General features: G+C 41.4%; 1 protein-coding gene across 1 annotated transcript in view; it reads left to right on the top strand.

Moving 5' to 3' along the window:
• Positions 1 to 15,051, top strand: part of LOC138468215 (xanthine dehydrogenase/oxidase-like) — a 551,126-nt gene that overhangs the window by 265,862 nt on the left and 270,213 nt on the right. The window contains exon 13 of the mRNA XM_069608675.1: positions 9,090 to 9,199. Within this exon, the coding sequence (XP_069464776.1) occupies positions 9,090 to 9,199 (110 nt within the window). The remainder of the gene's footprint in view (positions 1 to 9,089; positions 9,200 to 15,051) is intronic.

Raw genomic sequence — 15,051 nt, 5'->3', positions numbered from 1 at the left:
CTTAATATTCTTGGGTTTTAACTGCAAAGCTATTATGCAAGTCTATGCAAAAAGGATGAGCATACTCGTCCTTGGCACCTAAGGGGCCTTCAGGACTCTTAAATCCGCAGGATATTTAACGAGCCCTAAAAAGAGAGAGATCGAAGAGCTAGATGTTTTTTCTTGTAAAGAATCATAATGTCTGCTAACAAAATGTGTATTCCCACAATTACCGACCGTGTAGCTCCTGCATGAAGGTCGTCTAAGCACTGTAGCTACATTGAGATTGCCAAACAGTGCGCTGCGCTATATCAACTTAAATACTAGCTCCAAAAGGACGGGTGTCGAAGCACGTGGCAACTCATTAATGCAATGCATTGAGCAGCAGGTTCAGCACTACATACACAACCAGCTCATCTATACTTCAGGATGTAATGCTATAGTTTCGGTGATAATGTAAACATGCTTCAAAAACTCTGAAGCTTGCTTTTCTATAACTTCTAACGTTAGTAGGCGAATCAGAATGCAATGTTGTCTAAAGTCATGAATTACATCCATGCATCAGAGTCACTTTTAAAGAATGAAGGGGGCATGTTTGGTGTTGAAGACAGACATCCCTTTATATCTCTTCACACTCATTGGCTCTAGTGAGTTCTGGTATTCAAGAGGAGATTGTGGGAGCCGAACCAACCATCCATGCCCTAGCTATCTGCCAAAAACGATGTAATGGCTCAGGGGTAATGTTGGCATCTGCCATCTTTGACACCTTTTGAATAGCTTCAGAAGGTCTCACTCTAGTGCCCACCCATGCCAGATGGGCACAGTTGGCACCTTGTGCTTTGCATTTAGGACATGCTCCTGAAGAGAAAGGGCTAATTTGCAGATTTTAATCGGCTTCGAGTATGCCTGGTGTAAGAACATAGGGCCTAATCACGAGTTCGACGGTGTGGTGAACAAGTGGCGGTCATTCGCTACCACCACTTTTGGTGGCGGTAACGGAATTACAGACTTTTTTACTGTATCGCCCAATTCTGAGCTTAGAGGAAAGGTGGAAGATTTACCTCCAGCAAAAAGCTGGAGGTAAACTCTTCACTTTTCCTCGAAACGCCATCGGCGGAGTAACCGCTCACTGTAATTCTGCCAAAATTCCCATGGAGTCCTATGGGTGCCAAACATGGGGATCTATTTACATTTATTTGAAGAGCATCAATGTCCATTTCGAACAGCAATGACTTACAATAACACATTTACAGATGGCAGAAGCATTCCCACAAGGTTATCATTATTATTATTTTTATGGTATTTATTGAGCGCTGACCTGGCTTTGAGGAGCAATGGAGCCCTTTAGCAAGGTATACAACAGTACAGATTCAGAATGGAGCACTGTTAAGAAGTAACAACAGAACAGATATACAGTGGGGCTAGTGCCTGTGCTTCTACAATAGCATAAAGATGAGAACAAGTAGTGAGCCACTGTATAATGGTGTAAAAATATGAGTACATTTCCCAGGCACAAAAAAACCAAAACAGAAACAAAATGTATGTAAGAAAACAGGTGGCGTAAAAAGGTAACATAACCTAAAGGGGAAAGCACTTGAAACGGAAGAGTTGTACTAATTAAATACACATAGGCATTTGTGATTTTAGTACATTCCGAACTTATTTGGTTTTTGCTTTGCCCGCTGGAAATCATTTGACTAATTTGACTTTCTAGGGGTAGCTCCGAAAATGTCCAACAATGTCCACTAGATAGAAGTGCTTACCTGGCTTACCTGGCTACTCATGGATTCATTTATGAAACTAAAAATTAAAAGTAAAGTGAGCACTACCATCTAGTGGACATTTTTAGACATGTCAATACCTAAAGGTGATCCAAACTAAAATAGGCCTTATGATATATTAATGATTTGTTTATTTTATTGGGACCATGCTTTCAAAAAAATGGCAATTTGTAGTTAATTATTTGATTCCTAAAGCTACATGTCTGACAAGCTTCAATAGTCAGAGAAGAACTGAATGGACTACTTGATGAAATGTCACCTGGAATTGTATTACAATGAACCTCCTTTAAACACTAGGCCGTTCAAGTTCTATTCGGGAAATAGACCAAGGAAAGGTCAGTTATATTCCTGCAATGCACATTATTCACCAAATTTCATTGTACAGTTAGGTTAAAGGATAGCAGAGTTATGTCTGCGATTTGAAACCTAAAACACAGCATTGTGCATATGTACTGACGGAAACAATGAGTAAGCACTGATAAATGCAGAAAACCCTGGAAAAACACCACCAGAATTGGAAACACATAAACACTGATAACAGGAAACCCTAAATATACAATTACACCACTCTTCCACCACTCGTAAGCCCGTGGTAAGCCCGTGGGAGTGAGAGGTGTTAATGGTACATGGATTTACCGCCAAATTAGCACCAAACTCGTGATGAGGCAGTTAAATTGTAAAAAATGATGTCTGAAGTTGAATTTGATCCAACACTTCCTCCTCAATCGCACAATCCAAATCTTTTTCTGTGTCGCTTTTTGGTTCTACGAGGTCCCATTTAATGCATTTTGCAACGTTGTGTACATATTAGGTATGCTAAATTTGTTTCTTCACTGCTTTTCCAATGTTTATTGTACTGCGGGTTGCCTCGGAACACACCAGTACAAACTGCAAAAGTAGTTTTAAAAGGAGTGTACAAAAGGCAAGAAGTAACACAATTTATTCTGGGCTCTGATACAGCTCGGAAAGGGATATTCAAACAGAATGCGGAACAGAACTGCATGAAAAGAGCTGTCAAAAATACACCCCCAAAATGAAAACATTGTACAACCTAAGCAACAAGACACATTGCAACATTATGTCAATTCTCTAAGTAACGATAGCGGGACATACATTATCAAAAAATGATTGGGTCCCGCAAATGTTACCACAGAACCCTCGACCACCTCTGTGATGTCACAGTCCAGCCCAAAATTCCGACATCATAGTGGCAGAAACATTGAGATATTTGAGATGACCAGCGGATTTTTATTCATCTACTGCCGGATATCTCCATCCATTTCTCATGAAAACACAACCGATCATGACACTACAAGAGCCTTGAACTGTTGACAAGTTACCAGCATAATGTTGCATGTTAGGACCTCTTCGGACCACTTCCCAGGCTGAGATGTGCTAAGGGGCCACTTGAAACCACCATGGGTCATTTTGAAATGGTCAGTAGACCAGTTTCATAAACTAATGTGACGAATTATAAAATGCTTGCGCATTCACTGCCTTCCCCCGGCACCCATGAGCTTCGCTTCCTGACCTCGAATGTATCAAAGTCTGCTCATCTCTTACAACATGATCCTGGGAACGTGTAGTTTGCAATGTGCAGCAAGCTTCTATGGCTGTTTGGCAGATTAATAAAATGTGAATTAATTTCTCATTAAAGTAAGCCCCAGGGTCTGTTCACAGTGCTGCGGTCTAATGTTAAGCCTTAGATACTTACCTGTAATTCAAGCTATACTACATATAAGTTATTTAGTTATTTATCTAGAACACAACTTGTTGGGGTCAGCTTAGGGCACAGGTAGGACTGTGTGGCTATCAACAAAGCCCCCTCCATTTATTGGGATAATCCAGCAGCTGATACATTTTACTGTGCTGAACTTGTATTTTTATCACATTATCATCTAGGTGCTTCCTGTTCATGAGTCACAAAGTGGGCCTCATTACGACCCTAGAGGTACGGTATGGGCACCGTCCATACCGTACCACCTTATTCCGAGTTTCCCTCGTGGGACCCTGACAGCCCGCGGCACCTGCAAGGGAAACTCGTGATTGCACCGGCAACGTTATCAACGGTGCCAGTGCAACCATGCTCCCATCCCCCATTGTGCCCTATGGGGCAGAATGAGGATCGGGAGCCCGGCATTACCGCCTCCCGCGAATGGACAATTACTGGCCCCTTCATCTCGTAATGGGCCGGTTATTGCCCAATCGTGGGAGGCGGTGCCAGTAGCGAGCATGTCGGTAGCCGTGCCTGCCACACAGGCATGGCTACTGCCATGCTCGTAATGAGGCCCAATGTCATATTTATTTCCCGCCTAAATCTGTGGTAGAGCAATGAGTAAGCAAAGGAAGAGTGCCTCTTTCTTGAAGTCTGGCCAGCTTGATAAAGGCACCATTTCCATAGAGGTTATCAAGTCTAACAATGGCTAGTTTTAGGAGCTCCTTTGTTATGCCTTAATCATAGGTACATGTCAGTCTGGGGATTCTTACTAGGTATATCACGGGAGACTACGGGGTTGGGTGCTTGAATTTATTATGTATTCCACAGTCACTTTTTGAGCTGCGGGAAATGAAACATATTTTTAGAGTTTCATGTTCTGGATGGAAGAAGTCAGAAGTAACATGAGACAGCATGCTTAAATTGTGTCACCTAACCCTATACTTCTGGTTCCAGAACTCCCAGTCTGCCCAACGTATACCATAGGGTCATAGTATCCCGTTTGACCGTAGCTATTTTCAAGCCCCATATCAACTGCAGGAATAATGAGTTTAGATGGAAATCTCATCTGGACATTTGTAAAAACATACCGGCATTTAAGTAGAAGGACCATTTTGTTCAGAGATATTTGAGGCATGCAGGATAATGTGAGTGTAGTCCATCTTTTCTATAGCCTTTCAAGTTGGTCAAGAAGGAAACAGAGTTCAGTTACTATAATGTAATCGGGGCTTCATTGATGACAATATCCAGTGATTTATTGCCCCAGAAGCCAATGGAAATCTAAGTTCACACCCCATTCCGGCGTGCCCTGTATCAGCGTCAGAAGTTCGGATTTATGCGAATTAACCTTCATGACAGAGTAAAAAAAACTAATTCTTTAATCTCTTTCATTATTAAAGTACAGTTAGCTGGTGGCATCAGCACATATATTAGTCATCAGCCAATAGGGACAGCAGAATAGGCTGCTTACATAGGAGGATGCCCCTAAGTTGGCGATATTCCCTGAGCTTACATGCTAGTGCTTCAATGGGCATCCGTGTTGCATCCTGCGGCTTACCCACTACTTGAATTTTACATGGTCGACGAAATTGAGGCGAGATGCCACCGCTACACTGAATCAGTAAACAAAAATCGACCCGCCTCCTGATTTCCCTATTTCTTTTCTTAATCTATAGACTATGCAGTATTTTGATTTAATTCCAAACAAGTATAGCAAATAGTTGAACTTCAAAATAGAATAGAATGGATTGTTTACATTCAATAATATTACCAGTGTAATTTAACAATTGGCTCAGATAAGGCATTTGACTGATTTCAGCTCACAGCAAAGAATACAAAAGAATTGGCATTTGTTCAAATAAAAAAGGAGGGAAAACAGGGTAATTGAAGGAGCTGGTAGGAGACGGATCTCTCATGCTACCGCTGCCCATGGGGTGGCTCAGATGAAGAGGCTTGTATGCTTAAACAGGCTTATGTTCCTTTGGGATCCAGTGAACAGCAGAGTCAGGTTATCTACAGTGCAGTATTCAGTGCGGTTGGAAAGCAATAACTGTGATCCACTGTGTAAGTGGAAAATCCACATTCTGACACTAAGATTTGTAGCTTTATAATTTGATTACTGATTTGTAGCTTTATAATTTCATTACTTAAGAAAATAGAGGCAACAAAGTTGAGATATATAAGTTGATGCCTCAACCTAATAGAAGTAGTGCAATTCTAGACAGCCAGCATTGTTCTTATATGCAATGAACTAATACATAGCGTGTATGCAATTTCTGTTGCATGCATATTGTTTAAGCAATGCCTCTTTTTTGTAGACCATCACATACATAAAAGCTAACAACCTGCTGCTTTGTCATAAAAAGAAAGAACCCTGAAAGATGAGTTTAAAGGTGGAATTCTGAGATTGGTTTACAGAAAAGATTGTGGTTTTATATGTATGCATGTTTCCTAAACAATCTTCATAACAAGAGTACATTTTATATCTTGAGGTGCCAGATGGCATTAATTAGTATTTCTGAATGCCAGATGGCATTAACTAGTATTTTGAATGCCAGAGGTCCAATCTAATACGAGGGAAACCATAAGAAGGTAAGATAAAGTGTCTCTAGCAACTAAACATACAGTGGTATCATAAAGCTCTCATTCCTTAGGATCATGTATGCTATAGACTTTATATGATTAGAATTGCTCCCCTCAAATATCTTTTTTGTAAAATGAAGCCAAAGTCTGATTAAGTCTGTATACGTGTGATGTTTCTGCTTTTAGAAAATCTAGAACCATAACAAGTCATAATCCTCGAATCCAATTGTCGGGTAAAAAACGTGAACTTGCCTATCTTGAGTCGCCTAGCAGTCAAAGTGTGTCTACCGCCTACTGGCCCGGCTAGGGCCAGACTCGAAAGGCGTTTGTATAAAACAAATATCAATACTTTCACCAACAGTGAGGTGATGAGGGCATTCATGCTACTTGTACTAAGAAGGAAGCCAGAGGGGGCACCCTCATACTCCGAAAGGTCGGAAAACGTGGGAGCACCAAAGCTTCTAAAAGGATTTACAGGGAATAAAAAAACAAGCAAATATAAAAGTATATACCTGAAAATGTGACAAAAAGCACATGCTTTTTTTTTAATAAGAAAACAGCTTTGGCAAATTGGGAAGAGGCGGAAGCCTGTATTAAGAAATGCAAATAACAATCATAATCACAGAGAGCTTTGACTTTTTTCTTTTACCCTTGTGGGATTTTTAGAAATGGGCCCTGCCTTAAAATAGCTTAGATAAATTGAGAAGATATAGGGTCTAGAATAAGATGAGTAACTAATGCATGATCTATTTGATAAAAAAAGAAAATAAATTAAAAACCTAAAAGAAGATATATGTGTACCCTCCTATCACTTTTCCCTATACGATCAAACACTGACTTATAAAGCAATGGGGGCACGCAGCAAAATATAAGCAGGACTGACTGCTACTTGAATTTAGTGGATCTCTGGTCTGAAGGGTAATAAAAAAGAAAGATAATTAAATTCATAAAGCAATATTGTCCATTTGTAGGAGCTGTACCACTTCTTGGACACTAGTTTCATGCAGCATTTCCTAGTAATGTCCAGGAACAGAGCTCCCAGTGCTGCCAAGTAATGTAACTGAGGCACAGGCAGATCAAAGTAATTTGTCCAGGAGTTCCCACTTTGGCCAAGTGGTTACGCTGGGATTAAGAAACTTGTCTTCTAGCTCCATGCTGGCAACTAAGAAACTTCTCACATCTTTCACATTTTCTCATATACCTTTGGAAAAGATGGATATTTTTTCATGCTGGATTAGGTATTTATATAGCTATATATCCATACCATCTAGGGAGCTAATACACGCATAATCACCAAAAGATAGTGGTTTTATATTTTCTTTCATGCATAGAGTAAAATGTACCCAATAATGTATTTGTCATTTGTATAGTTCCTTTTCCCATTGGTAAGGTCTCAATGCGCTGTAGGTTGAACACTTTCTCGGGGCCAAAGTCCAGGTATGGGAAATTTGTCTGCAGATTTTAGAATAAGTGTGTGCATTTTAGCCAACGGAGGTAGGTTGTGGTGGCCAAGTCCCTGCTAGCTACCCATGTTGAGTTGGCATGTGTATGGGTGCTGTGAGCAAGGCTGGAGAGTATGCGAGATCAGGAGAATCATTATGTGTGCAGCTAGACCAGATTTTTGTCATGGGGACAGGTGCATTCTTATGGCAGAGATATTGTGCAATAGGTCTTAGAGTAGTGTATGGTATTAGATGCATGCGGGAGGGTGGCCTTGCCTTCTGCTATCTTCCATAAGCATGGAGTGTGATACGTACATGTGTGTCCTGGCTGGTCTCTTTTCACAATGGGGTGAATACAAAGTGTCGCTAAATTCTACGCAGTGGCTATATTCAAAATAGAGCTGAATACATTTTGTGGCTATACTCGAAAATTATGATAAATATAACAGAGCCTATATTCGGAATGTAGCTAAATATAACCCAGTGGCTAAACTCAAAAGCCAGTTTAACAATAACTGCAGGGTTGCACCAACAGACACATCATATGACAAATATTACATACCTGTAATGGTCATTCTGATGCTTGTATCTGCTTAGATTCACATGCTCCGCACAGGCTGACACATAGTGACTGGTGCAGAGAACCACATGACCTGTCCTTGAAATCGAAAATAACTTCACATAGATGCTCAATAACTACTCAGCGGAACGTGAACCACAGCATCCCAAGAGTAACCGGTAGCCTATCACCAAATAACTAGAGTAGCATGCTGTAATTGGAAGTGTATTAATCAGCTGAGCCAGGGTCACTGCCATGTGACTAAAATATTTATTAGTTTAAGAGGAAGTGTTTTCTCATTACACCACGACGGTCTCTTCACATCTTGTGATGACGATAATTTGACCCAGTCAGTGAAGTGCTTGCCTCAAAGGAAGAAAGCGTATGTGTGTAAATGGAGTACCCCAATAACACAAACTACCACAGCGCTTAGAAGTGGAAAGAATCCAGCAAAGAGCGTTCAATAAAAGTGTACTAGAGAAGTGCATTTCCAGATGCCTCTACAAACATACAATGTTGCTGCACCAGTCTCATAATGATCCCGCTTTCACTGAGCACCTCCAAAACTACCATAAAATCCCCACCCAAACAGAGTCCAAGAAACACAATAAAATGACAGACCTTGATTCAGCCCTTATGCACACTTGAATGAATATCAGAATCTAAACTTTTATGTGTCCAAGATATGATATGATATTTATAACACGCTAAATACCCAGAGGTTTCTAAGTGTGGACCCGGGAATCAAACCTGTGTTGCTCTGTGTCATCTTGTTTCCAATGCGAGCACGTTGCCGCTGAGCTATCCTCCCGAGACACTAAAATGGGTACATTGCATTGGGTCAAACTAACCATTAGAGATCATTCAGTTTGTGTTATGCACTGTACTAGTCAATATTAATATTCCCCATCTACTTCAACTTGTTGTTAACATCATTATTATTATCATTGCTTTGATCCAAAATGACTCTCATCCATCATGTTACGAACAGCTAGAAACCAACTTGAAATGCCTTTGTTTTTGTTCTGAAGAAGGTCGAAGGACTGTACGAATGGACGAAACTTTCTTTGCCGGATATAGAAGGACGGTGTTGAAACCAAAAGAAATATTGATATCCGTTGAGATCCCCTACTCCAGAAAGGTGAGCACTAAATGCAACATAATTTTATTGAGTCGCCTCATGGGATTCAGAACTAAATTCTTCAAGCAAAATATTTTAAAACACAAATCAAAGGGCAAATTCCGATTATTTAGTCGATGACATGTTGGGTATAGTGGTTGACTATTTTAACAGTGCATTATTGCAGGATTTACTATGTTGGAAATGTGCATATGTCAAGTGTACAGAGCTTGAAGGATGTCTCATTAGCTGTGATCACCTGTAGTTGTGGATGGCTGGACTAAAAGTGAGTTTTTGTAATTATTATATCAGTGGTCCTCAAAATACAGCCTCTTGGCACACTTTTTTACTTGCCCCTCCTATTTAGATGCTGGGAACCCCAGTTACTTTCTCATTTCTTTAGGTTCCACACTGCCCTCCTCAAACACATACCTCCGCTATGATGTGTTCTTCATCAATCAACAGGGCTATCTCTTAGGGCCTCATTACAAGTGAGGTGGTAAGGGGTTAACAGAGCCGGTAAAGGTGCTGGCGCCGTTAACCCCGTACCACCTCATTACGAGGTCCCCTCGCGGGATCCGCTCTGGACGTCTGGTCAGACCAGACCGTCATTAACGGGCCCGTTGTTAGCATGCTCCCCATTCCCATTGAGCCCTATGTGGGCTCAAATGGGAATGGGGATGGTCCTGGTCCAGGTTCCCTGAATGGGGAAATACCAGGCCCTCCAAAGTCGTAATGGCCCGGTATTTCCCAATTCAGGGTCCACGGACCCGGACCCGAGTTTGGAGGCAGCAATGCCCTCATTAAGGGCATGGCTACCTCCAAACTCGTAATGAGGCCCTTAGTCTGAAAAATCCTACACCATCTGGTGATATGTCACTATGTTGTGTTTAACGTATTTGTTGTTAGAGATCATAACCAGAACCACACGGCATTCAAGAACTAGCATTGGTAGTAACCATAGTTTTTTTATGGGTCTCTGTCAGTCGTCAGTATCACATGGCCTCAAACCTTTTGTGAGTTAATGGCGTAGCATAGCCGTTTCCTTCTGGCCATATCTCTCTAAAGTGCCTTTTTACAGGGCTTGACCCTCATTGTATTACTAGTGTTAACATTATTGACTCTTATGAAACGCCATCATTGTTTGACAGCGGTTTCATAAAAGCTGCACAGTAAACATGACAACTTGTAATGCTTTTGCTTAAGTGTTAAATCATATAGACTTATAGACTGCAGAAGGGGTCATTATCAGAAGATAATGACAAGCCACCAAGTGGTTAACCCACACGATAATGGCCACTCCGGAGGTCTATAAGGCTATTAGCACATGGTGGTAGTGGCAATACATGTTTTGGAGTTTTGGTGGGGAACTACAAAGTATCCCTTTAAGAGTGAGTAAAGTAAACAGACTGAGTTAATACATTTAATTTGGTTTTATTTTCTAGTATTTAAATATCAGGCTTCACTTCGTACGTTAAGCATTTTAATTGCAACTTGATTGAACTGGGACATATTTAACACGATCAGGAATTAGGTGGCAGGTACAAGTAAACGGTTACTCTATAAGAAAGTGAAAGCATTTTCCAATGTTTTAGCTGTCTCTTTCGTGTGTTAAAGAGAATGTTGCAGCAAAAAAAGTCCCCCCAGAGAGGGGGGGACCTGGGAATTGCATTGTTGTTTCCCTGTCTGCTTCAATTTACTGAACGTGCAGAATGCAGTCAATACCAGTAGTTATTGACTGCACTCTAAACATTCTGATTGGTTGAATGGATCCCAAAAACAATCTCTATGTGCTAATAGTCCTTAAATGTTAACACTTGGTGAGAAAAACGTAAAAGTGGCCTACTCTATATGGTAGTCTAAAGTGAGTCTGTCCTGTGCACACTCGCTCATCCGCTCAGTTAATTATATAGCCGTTCATACCCACCTTTATCCCACAGTACTTTTAATTTCAATTTAGCTTGAAACATACCAGCGTCCTCAACCATCATGAACAGAGTAAAATGATAAATATAAAAGCCAGCACCTCCATTGGGCATCCAGACCTATTCCTGGCTGTGTGTTGGAGAGCATGTCGACCGCATCAGGCATCAATTGCCACTGTACACAGCAATGTACTTTGAGACACCATTGCTTCTAAAGTACCCCCTGGCACCACATGCTACCAAACCGTCCATACTTCTGGCCTTGTTTGTGGTTCACTGCTTCTTCACCCTCCTCTATTGCCCCCTACTCCATCAGCATGTCTGGATTGGTTGTGCCCCTGCTGAGTGGCCTGCTAATCTCAGATGTGAATGCTTTTAAATCTCTAGAACATATCAGAACGTTGCCAACAAATCCAGTCCCGTAGCTCAGCTGGTTAACACACCAGTAGCGAGAATTGTTTAACCGCAGGGTTGCAAGTGACAATCCATCAAAGGGTAAACCAAAAGGGTCTGTGGCCAGGAAAGGCCCGATACTGCTCAGCTTTGGGGCACAGGGAACCAGTCTGTGTGTAGATGTTCAGACCTCGAATGTGAAATCGGAGAAGAAAGACCACGAGCTAGTTGGTGCTAGAATAAGGGTGCTTCCTCAGTCCCAATGGCTGAGGATAGAACGTATCAATAATGACAGAATAAGAGATCGTTTACTGTGAAGTACTCACAGTCTCATGTTGCAGATAACAGTTACAGATATTGGGTCACTCTGTGCTTATTATATCAGTCTAGGAGGTATGTCCGCAGGGTTGTGAGTCAGTGAACAGCAGTTTGCATACAATTTCCCTAAGCAGGGACATTCATTTACTGGGATTCACTGGTCTTCCACACACATATGACTTGTGCATATGACAATGCGAGGCTGCATGGATTTGTCAAACAATGACTACACGCATCTGCCCTTATCGCAGTTTGCCTTGTTTAACAAGGAGCCATGATAACATACATAATGACGTATAGGCTACACTAGCAACTGGCATAACATGCATCCTTCTTTTCGCAACCTCATTCGTCCTTGTGCCCTCTTTGCCTTTTATGTTTCTGTAAAGTGCTCTGAAACAGTCTCAGAAGAGGGCTAACATAGAAGGGTAAAGGTCGAAGGGGCAATTATTTACTGCATGAGTGGTGCTTAACATCAACACAAGTGTGCAATTAAAAAAAAGTCTATTTGCTGGGCAGGTCAACAGCAGCAGAAAAGAGAGGGTTAGCATGAGTGTTGAGTCAGCCAGGTGAGCAGGAGATTGGGAATCTCCATTACTTGAGCAACTATTTCTGGCTGTCCACCTCTGGATGGATCACGGTGTTAAGCCAAAAAAGGAGAATCTATGCGCCGCAGGTACCCCCGCCCATCGTATCTGTAGGTGAGGCTGACACGGCGTGGCCTTGGGACGTCTATGACAGCAGACGGTCCCTACGATCTTTCCCTGGTGTGCCTTTCCCACCACTATTGCCCCTGCCATGTCCAAAGCACTCGTGGGAACTCTCTCAGCTAGCTCTATCGCATATGCACATAGCTCTGGGTTTTTATAGTCTGCCATTGTTATTTATAAGCAGTCTTCGGGAAATTATTTGCTTACATGTTGCAGTTAATCCGTTTCTGATTTAATAAAAATGCCTTAACCAAGTGTGCATCTTCTCCTTCTATTGAATTCATGTGAGTCTTATTAAATGCATCTATCATATTCACTATCAATTACTTCCTTTCAATAATTATATGAGGATAATTAATTCATCGTTATAGTTGGTTACTCATATATTCATATACTGGATGCAATACATATTTGTTTAATTCTGTGGCAAAACTAATCTGTATAATTACCAATTTATTTTACTTCACAATCTTAATAAACATTATTTAACATAAAAAAATCAAGAAGTCAGTAAACCACACCTTTGACTGCGCCACCAAAAAAGTTTCAAACCAATTTCCACTGTGTTTGTTGACAAAATATATTTTATTTTTGCCCCAGTGGTTTACACGTGTTTCGGCCTCTCTAGGGCCTTTCTCAAAACACATTTTCTGGGCAAATGTACAAATGTAGCTTCAAGTCGAATTCTTGTCTGTCACGGGATAATCCCTGGCTGGGCTTCGGATCGCATCTCTCGAGTCGGCACTGTTCCTGCTGTAAACCACTGGGGCCAAAATAAAATATATTTTGTCAACAAACACAGTGGAAATTCGTTTGAAACTTTTTTGGTGGCGCAGTCAGAGGTGTGGTTTACTGACTTCAGAATTAAACCAGGGAGGGGGGATTGGCCTCTCCCAAAACTACCACACCAACGCAACACATACCTAAATTGGATGTAAACTAGGATCGCCGGCGTAAGAGGTTGAACCCAATGCAAATCCCCACAAACTATCACTATAAAACAGTCAACAGTTTTGCCTCTTTTATAGCCATTACCATCATATGAACAGGTTGGTACTCAAATAATATGCCAGCGGGTGCCGTCTTATGACCAGTTAGTTCCAATATGACAATGCCTCTCCCATGCCAATACAAAAGACAACCCTGGTTTCTTTGCCAATGCTTGCATATATTGTTTTATACAGTGAGGCACTGTGGCGAGGTTTGAAATGTGTGGGGCCTCTACTCAGCACTTGCTCCTCAACTCCCTTACTACCTCATTTGACTCTAAGCCAAGGGTCTGCAACCCTTTAAGCCTGGGGTACGCAACCAGGTGCTCACCAGATGTTTGCACTGCAGTTGCCATCATCCCTACCAATAGACTATGCTGACTATTGCTGATGGGGGTTGGAGTTCAAAACATCTGGAGAGCCAACGATGCATGTCCCTGCTCAAGGCCTATTCATTTGAGAACATCAAAAACATGTAAGCATCCTTCAAACACTCAGGAATGTATGGCTGTCTGCCACTCCAGTGCCCAGGCTCTCGGTTTACTCATCATTTCCGCGAGTCTTTAGAATGTGGTGAAACCCCTTTGTGTTTCTCATGGCATACAAGAGATGTTTTGTGCACCCATCAACTCTAACTACCCTTTTCCCCACTATTGACTGCTGTGTATCTATGGGCTCTCCTAAAATGGCATACAGTTTTTGTATCGAAAATTATATAGTGAGGAAACATTCATCAAATCTTTTATATCGAAAACTTTTATAGCGAATGCATTTAGAGGTGGGGTAAAGGGTTAAATATTTTTGGGAAAGGGTTGGGGTGGGTATTACGGGTTCTAAATGGGGGTTTGGGGAGGAGATCCCCCCAAATGGCATACAGTTTTTGTATCGAAAATTATATAGTGAGGAAACATTCATCAAATCTTTTATATCGAAAACTTTTATAGCGAATGCATTTAGAGGTGGGGTAAAGGGTTAAATATTTTTGGGAAAGGGTTGGGGTGGGTATTACGGGTTCTAAATAGGGGTTTGGGGAGGAGATCCCCCCAAAAAGAAAAAAAGTTTTCGTTATATAAGTTCCGATATATAATCCTTCTCTATATATGCTCATAACACATGGCAGCTGGCAATAGCAGTATAAAAGCCTGTGCATAATGTTCATATTACAGGCATAGATGTGACATCACTACTGGCCTGTGATAAGAGCATGAATGCACTACTTCTCTGTAATCAGTTATTACGCTTCATTGTGACCTCACAATGCCTGCTGTGCGAGCAATGGCCAATGCAGAAGTAAATCAAAGCTGTGATAAGCTTTACAGATTCCTTTCTTGTGAAATCCCTTTCCCGCCATGAACTGTACATGGTAGTATATGTATTGTGTGCGTTGCTGGAGCGTAACACTTCAGAGCAAGAGTCTACGTTACTGCTGCTTTCTAGATGCATTTGCTGAAACTGCTTAAACTATGTCTGATATGATATGATAGGTTATTTATAACGCGCTTAATACCCAGAGGTTTCTAAGCGCAGACCCGGGGAAT

This window comes from Ambystoma mexicanum, chromosome 4q (genome assembly GCF_040938575.1).
Source record: "Ambystoma mexicanum isolate Mex_15411 chromosome 4q, UKY_AmexF1_1, whole genome shotgun sequence".
NCBI lineage: Eukaryota > Metazoa > Chordata > Amphibia > Caudata > Ambystomatidae > Ambystoma > Ambystoma mexicanum.
The sequence above is the reverse complement of the archived record's forward strand: the minus strand, read 5'-3'. Positions and strand labels throughout refer to the sequence as shown.